Here is a 16,245-nt window from a genome sequence, read left to right on the forward strand (position 1 = left end):
CAAACTTTTGGTAGTTCGCATCTTTCTCATGCGAACATTCTGGCTGCTGCAAAACAGCCGCTGTCGGATCATTTAGAATCGAATCCAATGATGCAGTGCTGTCCATGAGCGGCGACAGCCTTCAGGTTGAAGACCCTGGGAATGGCACACTATGCTGGGTCAGCTGTGCCTCAGCAGAAGTGAGACTGGTATCGGCTGCGTGCAGGATCGGGTGGCTCAACACAGCATCTGGATCCTGCAACGGTATCAGGACAAAGCTCGAAGCGGCTGGTAGCTAGGTGCAATGTCAAGTTGGGGCACTAGAAGACTTAGCGTGTCTCGGATGGAAAGACCCAGCTTCGGCATCAAGTGAAACTCAGAGAAGCAGAGTTGGTTGAGCGTTGAGGTCGAAGAGGACTTCACCAGTATCCTGTGCAGCAACTTGGGTGGTGTCGAAGGTGCCCAAACCAGTGTCAATGAAGTTTAGAAATGCAGGGAGGGCCATGGGGTATCTTCCTTGGTTTCTCTCCTCTGCCTTGGATGCCTTCTGTATTCACCTCTATGGCAGAGGACTTTGGCGTATACTGCTCTCCCAACAGAGATCCAAAAGTGAATCCTCCTTCTCTTGATGGTCCAAAGCTGAATAAAATGAAGGATGCTGCTATCCCTTTAAAGACAATGCCACAGGGGATTGGTCTGATGCAAGCCTGCTGTAATAGGTTGAGGTCAATCCATGCTGTTGTAAAAAGTACCCATTGCCTGATGACTAAATACCTAGAGTACACTGTCTGTAGTAAATGGAGGCGACAGGAAAAGGAGGAAAGCTCTAACGGAAACCAAGATGGGGTATCTCAGTCTACCTTTGCTCTCTGGCTACTCTAACTCCGCCCATGCCTGCTCTTCAAAGGAGAGCTCCAGTGATCAGCACGTTGGTGGGAGAGTGGCTTTGGTATGTTGGTGCTTCAGCAAGTTATCAGGAAACCTCCAGGGGGAAGTTCCTATTCCCCAGGGGAAGGTGTTACTCTCCCTGCAGGAGTATCGGAGGTAGCATCCTGGCAAATGTTTTGCATAGCATCTGTGGAAACAGATCAAACGCCACTATACATCAGTCCTGTCACATCTGGGCCCTGTTCACAGAGCTAACAAACTGTGTTATCAAATTGCTGTGGCTGCATAACTGTGTACTATTAGTAGTCACCATGCCACAACCTGGCATGGCTTATATTTAAAGATTTACATAACACCGGACTGACTATGGCATGCTATTATTATATTCGAGATCAGAGGTGCAGAATATTAAAAAGCGTCCCTTGACTGCAAGAAATGTGTGTTGCAGCAGCTGTCGGGGATGCACATGTGACCTTTGAACCGGGCTTGTCACTACAGAGCTGTGCTGAACGCACTTGTAGACTCTCACTCAGCAATGGCACATGTTTGCACTATAATTTTGGCATGAAGCATTTATGAAAAGGCATACAATTAACCAACACCCCTTTCAGAAACAGAATTACCCACCTAGTTATATTAATACAAATTTAAAAAAAGCTAGGGCTTTCGCACTCACAGATGGCAATCCGTCACAATATTGCCAAGTCACGAGGACGAGGAAGGACTTCTGCTTGCCAATGTGCTGAGGCTTGGAATAAAGCAAAGGGCTGCCTTTAGCATCTTTGTACTGCACAAACACACATCTTTTCATACAGGGTCTGTGGGTGGGGATATCTGGAGGCGTCCTACTCGCCTTCTTCTGGAGTCCCAATGAAATAATGACCTAGGAGGCAGCCAGCAAGGTGGGCACTCCCAATGTAGAGTGTGTGCCCATCTCTACACGTGCAGACCCATCGAACTTCTGTTTGCGGCACGCCACTCCCTCGTCTGCCGTTCACCACCTATGGAAAGCCTCCTGCTTAGCTTCTGGGATTTCAATAACTAATTTATACTCAACCTGGGTCCCTCATCAAGCAGGGTACAAGGGGACCTGAATATTCCCAGCCTCCACAAATGATTCACTCTCCTGACAGTGGGAGATTCTACAAGGCTGCTATTTCTAACCTGACGGAATGCCAACTCTGGGTATTGGTCTCTCTATAGACTTGAAAACAAGCCAGTGGTTTAAGGGGTTCACTTGGGCTATTTACCTGGAAAGGGGAGGCAATTATAGGTATTGGTGAGGGTGCCTGTCGTGCCTGTCATGCGCTGGGGTCACCATATGTTTAAGGACTGGGGCGTAGATATAATGTGTGACCTGGCTGGAAGGCCGAGCTGCGATGATGTGTTAATGCTAGGATCTCTGTCATAGAGCAGAGCTGCCAAATGCAGACAATATTCTGACCTACCCTGTTCTTTTACCTTGTAGGTTGACATAGGAGTGCAGGGTTAACTTGTTCCTTCCTTCAAAGAATCTGTGCTTTAACATAATCCAGCAATAAAAAGAGCGCCGTCTATTTTGTGCACTTGAGAGCCGGTTTTGATTCTTAGTAGAATCAATTGCGGCAAACCAGCTCCTTGCCATGATAGCCACATATTACCAGTTCTGCTTGTTTCAACAACAATTTGCTGCATGGATCTTGAAGTTTTGCTGTTTTATTGCATGCGCATACTTGTTGTAGGACCATACATAAAGTGGTTTTGGTTAAAAAGCCAGGGCTGGGTGAAAGGGCCTCTTGGCTATTATGGGACTAAAAGCATTTTTTTTTAGTCCTGAACCTTCGCAAGTCTACTCATTGTTCACTAAAATAATATTTTGCTAATTATTCTATACTACACAAGTACAGTTAACTCTTTTCATGAAGTTCGAGCTCTTCATTTTGATTTTTCCACGTCTCCTAAATCGAAAATACCCAAAAGTTCCTAAAGTGTAAGGAGGTGGATACCAAGAAGAGGTCTTGGATATCTTTGCGTGACCCACAGAATCACAGCAGGGTCAGCTCAGACTTTCATCCTTCCAAGGTTGATACTCCAGGAATTAGCACATCCCTTAGAAGTGTGAGGAATCCAGCAAGAACTATTCTATAAACACCCCACATGATAGTGAAACAGCATGCCCTCCTTTTCAGATCCACACATCAGGCTTCACTGATTTAGTGATGCTTTGAATCTGCTGTGCCCGCTGCAAGATTGTGCCATATACCCGCAGGTCTCCTGCTTGGTCTCTTCCAGCACGTGCAGTCCTCCATGTGCTTGTTTGTACATGTCTTGCGAACACAGCATTCTTGAGTTCTATCCTCCGAGATGCCAACCTGCCCCATCTTTTAATGCCAAGTACTAATAATAAATTGCCTTGGCATTCACACAATGTGCTGTTGGGTGACTGGCAACCACACATTCCCTGCCTTCAGGCATCTTCTGATGAAGGTTGCCAGTTTCTGTTCCATGCCACCTAACTTTGGAAGCGCATCCTATTCCACTAGGCAGTTAAAAACGGATGATTAAGAAACCCTCAGTTGGTAGCCATACCACGGGGTCATATGTCGTATGCAAGTCAAAGCCCACACACCCTTTTCAAAACTGGCCCAACATTTGGCTTCTTCATTAAGGCATTGCCTCCTCAATCAAACGAAGAGCAAGGTACCTTTACATCTACGGCTAGAGGATAATACAATTTTGCTTTATTAATTTGGCCTGTCCCACTCCCCTGCCTTTTCTTACCAACAACATTCACCTTCCCACGTGTGCTTATCTTGCACCAGGCCACCTTCTGGAGTCTGGGTACTAGTCCCAGAAGTCCATTTGTAAATGTACACTCGGCGGGTATTTTAAGCCTTGATATCTGCCAGGATTGCCCAAGCCTACCTTTGAGCCCCTCATGCACCCAACACTACTGCATCTCTAGCCTTTACCTTTTCCAAAACTGCCTTTGAATACCAATGTGTATATTAAAACACAATATTCTGTTGCGTCGCATCCTTCCGGAAGATAGCTCCTATATAGTGGATTATCATTCATCCACTCAAATAATTTCCCCCTGCTTGTTCAACCTTCTTCTGTGCTTTCCCTCCCTCTCACTTCTCTCTTGTTCTCTTTCTCAGCAGAGTATGGTCTTAGTACCCCAGGCAGGGCACCAAGGGCAAGGATACACCACAGCATGGGTCGGAGCTTTGAAACTACTACCGTGGAGATTTAGTAAAGTACAATAGCACAGCAACAAAATGTGCACAGTGATCCCTGTCGCACCAGTAACCCGATCCGCACATTTGAGGTGTTCAAATGGTAACTCCTATTCTGCAGGCATTACCCCTCCCTTTTTGACCATGATCCTTGGCCTGAATCATGGTCCTGTCTGTGTTAGCTTGCGTTGCCATGACACTAAATATAGATCTGCTGAGAAGGTACAAAATGCCTGTTCTGTTCTCCATCTCTGGGATATGTCTAGCTGTACATTACTGGAAGCTGTTCGAACACATGGTCGCCACACACTTCCAGTCCTTTGTTGAAGATAATTTAATTGATACCCAGACCAGGTTTGCACCAGGAAAAAGGAGCCCAGTCAGTGCTAATTCTGGTCATAGATGACATGTTAATAGCGGTGAAGTCTGTGACTTGGTTTTATTTGTTCTTTCTGTGGGATTCAATCCTCTTTGACTACTAGGTGCTCCCTTCAGCATTCAGACCATTATCATGTGGGACCAAGCATGAACATGGATCTAACCGTAGCTGCTCTTGCCTAAAGTGTAGCGCCTCGCCTCTGGAGTCCCTTGGGGTCATTGTCGGGCAAATTCTATTTCTATATTCTTCTGCGTCTTCTAGCCTCAGTTGCCTTCATCTTCTGTTCATTCATCCGAATCCTTCGAATCATGCCAGACTAAACAAGGTCACCATCAGAATAAGTATCTCTCCATTGTTGTATGGGGGTTAATAATACACCTCTGGATGAATATTTCGTTTAAAACTGAATGGTTACAACATTGAGCTTACTTGGCCAAGCCCACTCAAGAGAAATCTTTTTCTCTATGCCCCAAAGTTCCTTTTTTTAGTGAAGATGCTCTTGTGTGCCGCATTCATCTGCAATCATGGGTTCTTGATGGACTCTTCAATGTCTCGTTCCCCAGATCAAAAAGGTGAAAGGGATGGATTATTTCAAATTAAGATGCGTTCCTCTCCCTTCTGCCTCTGGAAGATGGCGACTGTGGTAGGGTGCCTTCGTTGACTCCATTGAAAAGCACTGTGAAGCCCAACACGTGGAAGTGGGGTTGGTGACAAGCCTCTGCGGTAGAGGCCAGCTTTCAGCTGGCGCAGACCTCTTCGCTGGTTCGAGTTTAAGGAGAGGATTATCTTTAAACCCCTTTCTCTTCTCTGTATTTGTCTCTGGGGCTTTGTCTCTGAGGACCTGACTAAAAATGTAGATGCTCACCTCCCAGGCCACGTGGATGTTCTGACCCGAGTCCTCCGCTCTCAGTCTGGGGTCCAGGAGACTGGCATGCCTTACATCCAGTCTTTAAACCAATGTCTAATCATCTGTATTTTTTTGTGTGCCTACTTTTCAAATCGTAGCACTATAATATGTGGGCTCTGGTAAGGAACTTTTCCTGTGCAGGGATGAACAGCAGCAAGAGGCAATGGCTTTCCTGGTGTGTGCTATACAAATGATCGACTCACAGGTGTTCTCTGGTTTCCTCTAGATTTCGGTTGCACAAGGCCCTGTTCCCAGATCCTGACCTCACTGATTCTAGCGCATTATGTTACGTTGGGGTGCATCATTCTGTCACTACGAAACAACACAACATATGGAGTACTCTCCACTTACTCTCTAAAAACAGGCAAATGCAACCAATATAAAAATGGGGAATGAAAATGTACCCAATAAAAACTAAGGAACAACATGCAATATTGGTACAGTCCAATCCAAAAACTAACTTTACGGTAAACTTGAAATTACTAGCCTGAACCAAGTACAGATTACTAAATGATCTGCTTATTAGAGACAAAGGGCCTCATTACAACTTGTGCAGAATGGGTTTAAGTTAAACCCACTCTGCACTATTACGAGGTCCCCTCGCAGAACCCGCTCTGGACGTCTGGTTTTTCCAGACGTCCATAGCGGATCTCGCGAGGGGACCAGGGAGCTAACAACGTGCCCGTTTGTAATGGGCCCGTTGTTAGCTCCCTCCCCATTCCCATAGAGCCCTATGAGGGCTCAATGTCAATGGGGAAGGACTGGGCCCGGGTTCCCTGAAGGAGGAAATACCGGGCCCTCCATACTCGGAATGGCCTGGTATTTCCCCATTCAGGGAACCCGGACACGATTTTGGAGGCAGCATGGCTACCTCCAAAGTCGTAATGAGGCCCAAAATATATTTTACTTGCTTAAAAAAACGCCTAGTAATGACAATTCTTGTTTTTTAAATGTATTTATTTTGCTGCCCAAACAATAATTTCAACATTGTTCCTCGATTCCTGGCACCACAGGTTCCCTATCCCCAAACAGTTACAATTCCAATCTTTTAGACATCTATAAACTGTTCCGCCATTCATTGCCATAATGCCAACAGTGCTCCTCTGTTTGTCACCAACCTCATCCCCTGAGAAGCTGTTATTTCAAGGGCCTTGATTTCACAAATCCCATACAGGAAGCAGAGCTTTCTCTGCAGTGACCAATAAGGTTTGGAATAAATTACCATCTGCTGTCACTGACATTACTGTCCATCTAGCATTACCAAAATCAGTAAACACCTGGCTGTTTCAGCAGTAATTGAGAACATGTTGGGTTACCTTATCTGATCCATGCCAAGAGGCCAAGCGGGTGCTAAATGCAAGCCTTGCAAAAAGACCCAACTTGTGTCCAGCCGCACATTTACGGAACAGATTCTCGCCCACATGGGAAATGATGCCGATGGATCGCTTTTAATTTTGTATCCTGCATGTATAATTCTGTTTGGATGCTTGAGACCTGGCTAAAAATCTATATAAAGAAAGGAAACATTATCTCCGGGGGCCCTTACACCCACGTATAGTGAGTGACCTAAGTCACAGCCATTTTATTCTCACATCCAAATCCTGAGGCCGTTTCAATCTGTATACATGCTTCAATGTCTCAAACGTTTTAATATTGGTGTGAGTGTTTTGAAAAATGAAATGAGCTCCACGTCCAAGATGCATTTTAAACCAAGAGCATTCAAGGTATCCAAATAAGCACCGTACCCATGCATTATTCAACTAAGACATAGCTTGAGAACTGCCTCCTTGAATGAGCTGTGCCCACCAGGCATGTGGAGCTTATTCCCAGAGATTTGCACTGGAGCTAATCGGAGATGCCCATGAGGACTTATGATTTGCATCTGCTAATTTATACCTGATCCACAAAGGCTAAAAGTGGAGCAATGCAGAGATGCCCAGCACATCCCTTATATGCTCCCATGCAAGTTGCAAAGGTTTGCCCAAGGCCTTCCAAAGGATACTCCAACACTCTCCTCTAGAGTTTCCCCAGTTTTAGGTTTTCTGAATCGGGTACAAGGTAGCACGTGCAAATCAGAAATGCTCACGGGCTTCTGTGTTTTGATGCAGTTCCGATTTTCGAGACTCTCACCCATAAAATCTAAATAGTAAGGTCTCAAATAGATGAATGTGCAAAATGAGGCCAGTGAAGACAAATTGCCACTTGTGATGGACGAGGTGAATAGGTAACTGCGGTGAAAGAGACGAATAAGGACAGATTCTGAATCTCAATATGAACTGGGCAATGTTGGCGCACGAGATGAGCTGGGATCATGATGGACCTGATGAGTTCAGCTAGAAACCAGTAGGGTTGAGAAAGCAAATGACGTGGACAAATCAACTTCTTGTGATTAAAACAGAGGGTAACGTATCTCTAGGTGCACCTTGAGATAGTCACGTGGTGGAATTGGGCAGAAATGAAGACTACTGCTCAGTGTACATCAGCAGTGACATTTAAGCAGCATGTGAGCAAATGCAAAGGAGGATTGAAAACTATTGGAGGGAAAAGGCCTGGTGACAGAGTTTGGGAAGGAGGGACTATCGTACCAGGCCCTCCCAGCTTTCAAATGAGGCAATGGCCTGGAGGTGTGCAGTAGCGACTCTGGGAGGGGGCAGGGTGTGGTGGAAAGCACCATCACAAGGGGACTGTGGGGGATGTCACTTTTTGGTCCAGCGAACACTGGGAACCAAATGCCATGTTACATAGTAGCAGCCATATTGAAATGGAGGCCCTTCGTGCTGCAGCCAGGGCCGCAGCCCCAAACCACCCACATAGAAATAAAGCATATGCATGCAGGAAAAGGTTGTAGCTTTGGCATCGTTCAGAAAGGCCAGAGCTGCTGAGATTCATAGACCCTTCACTGTTTCGTGTTGACATTTCGTATCCCAGAAGGAATGCGCCATGCAAGGCCACAAGGGGATCCAGAGCTCGCTGTGAAAAGCCATCCCACAAGGAGGAGGGCACAATCCTCGGACCTTTCCTGTCCCATCTCTAAGTAATAGCACCCCAAGATCCCCAGCATTCCAAGGCACCAGTCAGTCCCAGAGCACCAACTGTTAAACCCCAAATTGATCAGAAAATATCTGAAAACAGGGATCAGTTGCCTTCACCATGGGTCATGTGATTTGTGTTGCAATTGTAGCTTCACGCCCATTTACGCTCAAGGAGGATCCCACAGGGAAGGTGGACAGACAGGGCTGGGACCAATGGCCTGGCATCCCCTATGGAGCAGGTAGCCTATGTATAGGGTCGCACCAACCAGCCATTCGGATTTGTACATTATGTAACTTACGTCACTGATGCGATGTGCCTTCATAAAGTGTTGCTCGTACTGATTTTGGCAGAATGTTCTGTGGCAGCAGTCTGTTGCTGGCACATTTCTATTTTTGTGAAAATAAAACTTTTTCCATGCAAGAGGTGTGCTGGGCATTTTACCCTATTGGGTGGCATTTAGTTTCTGGTGCGAGCATTGAGGGGCTTCTCTACACAGACAAGTATTAGACCTGGTGCACAGGTCTTGCTTCCATTGTCATGGGCACTAGCCTGGCAGGGTAGGAATTCTGAAGGTTTGTCTTTCTTTTTTCAGCTGGGATGACAGCAGCTCAGTCAGCAGCGGCATCAGTGACACCATAGACAACCTCAGCACCGATGACATTAACACCAGCTCTTCCATCAGCTCCTATGCCAACACACCCGCCTCGTCTCGGAAGAACCTCGACGTGCAGGTGAGGGAGTGATTTACGCCATCATAGCCACAGAAATGGTGAAACTGAATTAGCATTTCTTTCAGACAGTAACTGGTAGCAAAGCTTATTGATTTGAGTATCTGCTGTTGGGCTGCTCCTGCTTTCTGTTGATCACATGGTATGGTTTCCATCCTTCCAAGTGGGAGATAGCAAGTAATGCTGAGTTGAGTATTAAAAGGCACACCTACACCTAAAGATTCATGGGAATAATTAACGTATGGTTTACCAAGACGTAAAAAGCTGAAAGATGTGGGAGGGCCTCAAACTTTTTGGTAGTTAACATGAAAAGGGAAATTTCAAGTGCGTCTCCCCTGCTGTTTGGATGAGGAATTGCAAAAGAATCGGAATGAATGCATATTCTTAACTACTTCGTTTAAGCACGAAATTGATTAACATGAAGTCCAGACTTCTCAGATTGACTTTTACTCTTATTTATTTTTCTGCAGTTAGATATATATATTTTTTTCCAAAAACTGCCCTGTGCCTCGAAACGCAATCCAAAAAAAGGATTTCTGAAGTGGGAGTAGCCTTCACAGTTGTTTCCTATGATTTTTCAAATTACAGTTCATTGGAATTCTCTCCTGCTTGTCCCTCCCCCACTCCCCTCTCTCCATGGTAATTCTGGCCAGGGCCACATGAGAACTGAGCTTTTAGGGACTTTTAGGGACTACTTGGCAGAGCGCTTCCCCTGCCATTTCAATAGCAATGACAAAGATCATAAAGAAATCCCTAAGGTGCAATTCTTTGTGCCAATTGGGTGCCCCCCACTAACATAACAAATTCCACAACCACATCCCTGATCCGCTAAGCTCCATCAGTTGCAGTTTTGCTTTTTATGACGCCCAGACACCAGCAATAGAATGTCTACGCTGTTGAGCTCTGCTGTGGCATCATAACAGGATGTGCAGTTAAGGTGCAAGATAGAATCAGAGCGCTATATTGCACTTCTAGAGGTTGTGATGCCGACTATGGGTGGGTACCACCATCATGGGTTTCTATGTCCTTACTGACCTCACCACGAATGTGGTGTTGCAATAGCTAAGGAACAAAGATTCAAAAGTCCTTGACAGGGACTGAGCCAAATATTGCAGCCTGTCCTTTCCCTCCTGCTGCAGTTGCTTTCACCATCCTGCATAAATCACTTGTACAACCAAAGCCAGCATACACTGGCATGGTGGCACAAGCGCAAAAAACGCTTCTGCTCAATCTACTTTCAGCAAAATAACTCTGGCAACCTCTTGCTGAAGGCATCTGCTCTGGGAAATCCATCAAACATCTTAAGCCAGAAAATATCCTCTTCACCTCAATAGTTGTAACCAGTCAAATTTAAGAGGGAGCTACCAGTAGTCCAGTCTGTCTCCCAAAATGTGACTTATATACTGCAGCAATTGTGAAGGCATCATGAAGCAAAATGACAGACTCAAAGTTCAAAGCAAACTGATTATTAAAGTAAATGTCAGAATGGTAGGTGCTAAGGTGGGATTTCCCTACCTGAATAGAACTAAGGAAAGTCTGAGTCAAAGAGTTCAACTTAAGTTTGTCTGTGCCCAAACCCTACGCTTGCCCTCATAACTAAAGCTTAACATTGTGTCGGGATATCAATAATCAAAGAAATGGTGATCAACATAAAGTGTGAGCTTCTTCCAGCTCTTAGCTTTCTCTACAGCTTGCCTTCCCCGAGTTCAGAAAGTTCCACAACATTCTCACATTTACCTCTCCCACTCAAGGTAATGCAGTACCACACAATCCTTGGGGTTCCCTTCCCCAAGTTCTAAGGAGCACAGGTCAACAGAAAATTTCCTTGAGGCTTCTTCTCGAGATGACCAGTATAACTCCTTTCGTCCCAGGACTCCCTTCCCCAAGACTTCCGCTCTCCCAGTTATACTTGTTCAGTCTTTCCATCAAAAGATTCAACACAACTGAGGGTCATCCTGACCATGTTCCTGGATTGCCTCATACATTCACTGGAAGTGCCCCTTCTTGGTTTATTCCACATTGTCTTTTTGGTTCTCACAGTTCTGGGCTCACTGGATTAGTCTTGGCTTTATGGACAATATCCACACTTCTCTGGTTTCTCCTCTGTAGCCCCCTGGCTCTTCCAGAGTATGTCACACACCTAGTGCCACATCGCATTTGTTTGTAAAGTTCAGTTTGTGGTGATTTTACTCCTTTCCCACCTTTCTGTGACGTTCTTTCACACTTGTGCTTTTTCTTATCGGCTGTTATCATAAGGGCACTTTCCCTTTGACCGTCTTCAATTATTTGCTTTGCCCATGAATCTGCATCAAATTGTATATCCAGCAAGCGTAATGGCGAAATGTCATTCTGTTCGGTATTCACCAGTTATTCAATGTGCTTAATTTCAAGTTTTGTTCAGTTAAGTGTTTAACAAATGCTCAAAATGCTCAATTTCAAGTTCCCATTTTGTTTGGTATTCATTATGAGCTAGCGTGCTTATTTTCAATTTTTACTTGCAGTTCGGGACAGCATTACCGCTCTGCCACCAGCTAGGAAGGCCCCTGGCTGTCGAGTGCCTCTCCCAACACTCGCTGGTCTTCGGCATGGTTCTGCTGTGTCTTCCGCCGCTTCTCCCAGCCTTACAGGGTTGCGGGCTGATGCTGCAGGCACCGCTCGCACTTTGGTGCTTGACTCGGCCTCGCTGGTTGCTCCGCTGCCTCCTTCTGGAGGCGGACAGTGTGCCTCTCTTCCACAGTACTGCTACCCCACCTGCTAGTTTCTTCGTCACGGACGCTCCTGCCCCTGCAAGAGCCTAACGGCCCGACTCGTCTTGGGATGGGCAGGCTTTCTGGACTTCATGCCGGCATCTTGGCTCCTCCAAAGGCCCCACTACTGCTGCCTCCTCTGAACACGGGCCCCCTGCTGCTCTCCTTCCCACAGGTCTCCCCATTTCTCCTGTTGCTGCACATTGTGTCTCACTTTATACACCTGCAACCCTTTGACAGATTGCAGGTGTGTACTTCCAATTGGATTTGCCTGACAATGATTAAGAGGACATGCCTGACCTTCCCTACACTTTTCAGGCATCTTCCTTTTCTCAGTACCAAAGTGGTGACATGGCCTAGTGTGCATTACTCTGTCTCCTCTTCCTCGTCTCAGTACTATCAAGTGTCACATGAGGAAATGAGGGGAGCTGGCTTAAAATAGCCTACAGGTCTGAAGTGGGCCGTGTAATGAGTATCCCTGTTCTAAGGTCCTTCGCTAGGGTACACTCTGATTAATGCAAGTGACACCCCTCTCTAACCGCCAGTGTCTACCCCTCATTGCTGGGTATGGATCCTTCTCCGATTAGAAACTGCAAGCCTTTTACTAATGAAATTATATAACAAATTGTGTACCACAAACCGCAGTTGATTTTGTTGCTCTCTTTACTATTATTTTTTAATAATGTGCTATAGTCAATTATCTGACTTTCCACAAAATAATGTAGTATGTAAAAGAATTAAAAGTAAAAGAACATTTCACCTTTATCTTATAATCACAGGAATATTTCACAAATGGAAAAGTAATCCATTATGCCGTTCTTTCAGAGCTTTGACAACATTTTCCAAATGTCCATTTTCATCCCACCAATCCCCGGGGCTGATCTTTGTATATTTTCCGGATTTTAAGTAATTTGTAAAGTTCCAAGAATAGAAAGGTTTCGTGGCCTGAGGATAGGTGAGGCCAAAAATCCCTACAGTCCAGCCACCTCGATTGAGCCACGAATCTGGAGAGTATTTGGGTTCTTAGAGCTGTAGTTCCTGCACATTCTATCAAGATTTGATACAGAGTTTGGTTAGCACAGAGATTGCACAGCTCACAGGCACTTCTCATCTGTCTAATCTGCTGTCTGCTAGCCAAAGTTTCACCACAGGGCAACCGATTGAGACGTAGTCCTAGTATCTAATCTCTACAGTGATTATCAGGAGATTGCACAAGATAGCGAGGGAGGATTCAGCGATTTTTATCTAGGATTGAAGGATTGCCATGGAGTTTAAAACTTCGCATGGCATTGATTGTGCGTAACCAATCCATTTCAAATAGGGCCTTTTTACAGCCCTTAGGATTTAAAGACAAATTGGTAATGGCTTTCTATGATTGTACTAAGATGGTTTCAACCTTTATCTTCAATTTATAGATAAAGATGTTTGACTCCTTCGCTTCTTCCTGTGCTAAGTCCATGAATAGCGTGTTCTCCAGTCAACATTTGATAAGTCTAAATAACTGCAGTAGTTTCTATTGGTGACATACTCTCAGGGATTTTAAGCCTAGCTGATCTCAGCACACCTATTACAGAGGTCAGGGGGAGACCCAGGTCCTTTTTCCATACTCGCCCCTCCCAGTAATCCCAATATAAGTCCCAGGCTTGTGATTCAATATCCAGGCAGTACAAGATACTGGGGATGATTTTACCCTTGTAGAAGGTGAGCGTTGGTTTAACTGAGAAAATTTCGTTCTGATGTTTTTCAATTGGGCTGTGAGGTGAGATATAGTCTAAAGCCCAAGTATTTTGCTTCGGCAACCGGCTTAATGAATGTTCTCCAGCTGCCAGGAATTTATCTGGGTATTTTTTTCCCCGGTTGCCTTTATGCTGAATACAAAAAATCTGCTTTTGCATTTAATCCTCGTTTTATGGCCCCCGGAATTGAGAAGTTTTAGGGGTTTGCAGTCATGGGAACGATAATCCAGGACATGAAACCTAACCTGCACAATCACTCGAGGTTGGATGGTATTGGGAGACTTTCTCCAATATTCTACCCGCTGCAATTGTATAAGGCACAAGTTAAGCACTTGTTTAAAGTTTGTCTGCCTCCTTCATGCCCCTGCCTCCCCTCTTTAGATCTGGGGCCCCAATTTCCATAATTATGTTGCTTATTGCAGCCCGTATGAACTAAACTGTTCTTTCACTGATCATGCCCCTTTATTTTGAACTAGTTTTAATTTCTCTGTGTTTTAGGCTTATGGCACATTCATACGTTGGGGCTGCTACAGGCTAGCGTTTTCATTAGGGTCAAGGCAATAGGGCAAAAGACCTGTGATGTCATTTCATGTCAAGTCTTTCTACTACCTCTATGATGGCGGTAAAATTGTGCTATTGGTTCTATCAAGAGTTGCTCGCCTCAGATCTATAGGATTGTGTCCCAATGCTGCTTCCTAATTTATACTGTTTGGAAATGTGGCTGTTCGCCCAAAAATTCAGAAGTGGCATTTGGGAAGACTAGGTTTAAAACGCCCACTTGCGGGTTAAGCATGGCACATGCGGGCTCAATGATGTATGGCTTTGGGTATCATTGGTCCTCCCTAGCACGTGTCCCTGTTCACAAGAGATGAACCAGATAATGAGTCTTCTTAGATGGGCATGTTTTGTCTTGAAAACCAGGTTGGCTGTTTGTTTTTCTTTTGTCCTTTCTTTATTTAGCCTCCCTTTGGCTCAGGGTTACAGCAGTAGGCCTATGATGGGTGTCCGAATGTTAATGTCGTGATGAAAAATGGCCGGGTTTCCAACATCCAGCAGTTGTTTTCTGAATTCTAGCATCATTGTTTGTTTTCCTGAAGTGTGAGTTTGTATGTGCGTGTGTGAGAGATGTACAGTTCTATTTCTAGTCTAAACCTGCAGAGGCCTTTTATCTAAAGCCACTTGCAGTTTGCTTCTGTTATCAGCGATGTTACATGTTCATTTGACAAAGGAGCCTGCAGAGGTTCCATTGAAATTCCGAAGGTTTGTTTTATTTCGGGACTTTAGCCTGATGCCTTTTTAATGACTGTTTTCGTGTGCTAAGTGTGGTTGCTGTGATGTACTTCTCTGTTTGGCACAGCTCTCCCACAGTGCGGCTGCTTTGTTCGCTTGCCATGAAGTGCTCACTTGAAACTACTTTGCACAAACTCTACATCAGCTTCGGTCTGTGTGTCTCCAAGGTGTTTGCTTACATTTCCAGAGTTCACCTGAAGTTCTCTGCTAAACCTGGTACAATGACGCTGTATGAAGCGGCCCCCTAGGCTGACTGGGTTCTATCGAGCACAGTGGAGCTATGCTGAGGGCCGGGTCCTGCTCTCATTGTCCATGGCACTTTCGGCTGAAGGGTGCCTTTCTTCGTGTGCACAAACACATGCTTGTGTATTTACTGAATTTGGGATTAAAAGTCACAGAGCTGGCCTGGTGGGACGGTGGCCAAGGATGCGTCTTTGGCTTCTTTTCACATGCTGCAGAACCCGCTGTGCTGCCTTTTAAACTGGCGGGAAGTCGAATCACTGTGGGCGAAGTGTTCGCAGCCCCAGAAGCTTGCATAGGTCTGCTTTGTGGATCTCGGTGCTAATGAAAAGTGCACTATTTATAAAAGCAGTACTTTATACTTAGTCTCTCCGCCTACCAGTTCCAGCTATGGCATACCCTTCTCAGAGAGTGCCACTAGAAGGCCGTTTGACAATTATACACGTGATGCAATCCATGCCATGCATATCACATAAAGTGCCAGAACATTTTCCAAAGTGCATTGAGTAGCTAAGGGCACCTAAAATGAAGGCACTTTTCAAAACACAGGCAATCCCTGGTGCAGGGATGCATGGAGCATCAGAAGGAGCTTGTACACCTTTGCTGGACATGCTATGCGTGTGCTCCTTTAGCACTATTTGTATATGCCACTGTTCTGACAAATGGTTGACTAGATGGGGCAGCTGTGAAGTTCTATTCCACAGTCTGCGATGGTTGCATACTTCAGCCCTCACATCGGAGATGCTGTGTGTAACCCGCACATCACACAGAGCCTTTCATCCTTTATGGAGTGATGGCTTGAGGGCCATTAAACTGGGTAATGTCACACCTGTTCTATTAATTGCTGTCAACTGTGTCAACTCCACTCTCTCTCTCCTTCCCTCCTCTCATCGCAGACCTTGCCAAGAAGGCCCACTACCAGCTGCACCTCCACAGAGGTATTCTCCCTTTTCTTACTTACCCCAGAGGCTCACTGTCAACAGAGCCCTGGTTCTCTCTAGGCTGGACTACTGCAACAGCCTCTTTCTCAATTTGCCTTGCTCTACTCTCGGCCCTCTGCAACTAATCCAGAACAGGACTGCGAGACTTGGCCTTGGCCT

At 45.5% G+C, this 16,245-nt stretch overlaps 1 protein-coding gene across 9 annotated transcripts in view; it reads left to right on the forward strand.

The window, feature by feature from the left end:
* Positions 1-16,245, forward strand: part of NAV2 (neuron navigator 2) — a 972,027-nt gene that overhangs the window by 761,232 nt on the left and 194,550 nt on the right. For all 9 annotated transcript variants that reach the window (XM_069623466.1, XM_069623467.1, XM_069623469.1 and 6 more), the window contains one exon: positions 8,997-9,135. In XM_069623466.1, coding sequence (XP_069479567.1) covers positions 8,997-9,135 — 139 coding nt within the window. The remainder of the gene's footprint in view (positions 1-8,996; positions 9,136-16,245) is intronic.

Source organism: Ambystoma mexicanum, chromosome 11 (genome assembly GCF_040938575.1).
Source record: "Ambystoma mexicanum isolate Mex_15411 chromosome 11, UKY_AmexF1_1, whole genome shotgun sequence".
In the NCBI taxonomy this organism is placed as follows: domain Eukaryota; kingdom Metazoa; phylum Chordata; class Amphibia; order Caudata; family Ambystomatidae; genus Ambystoma; species Ambystoma mexicanum.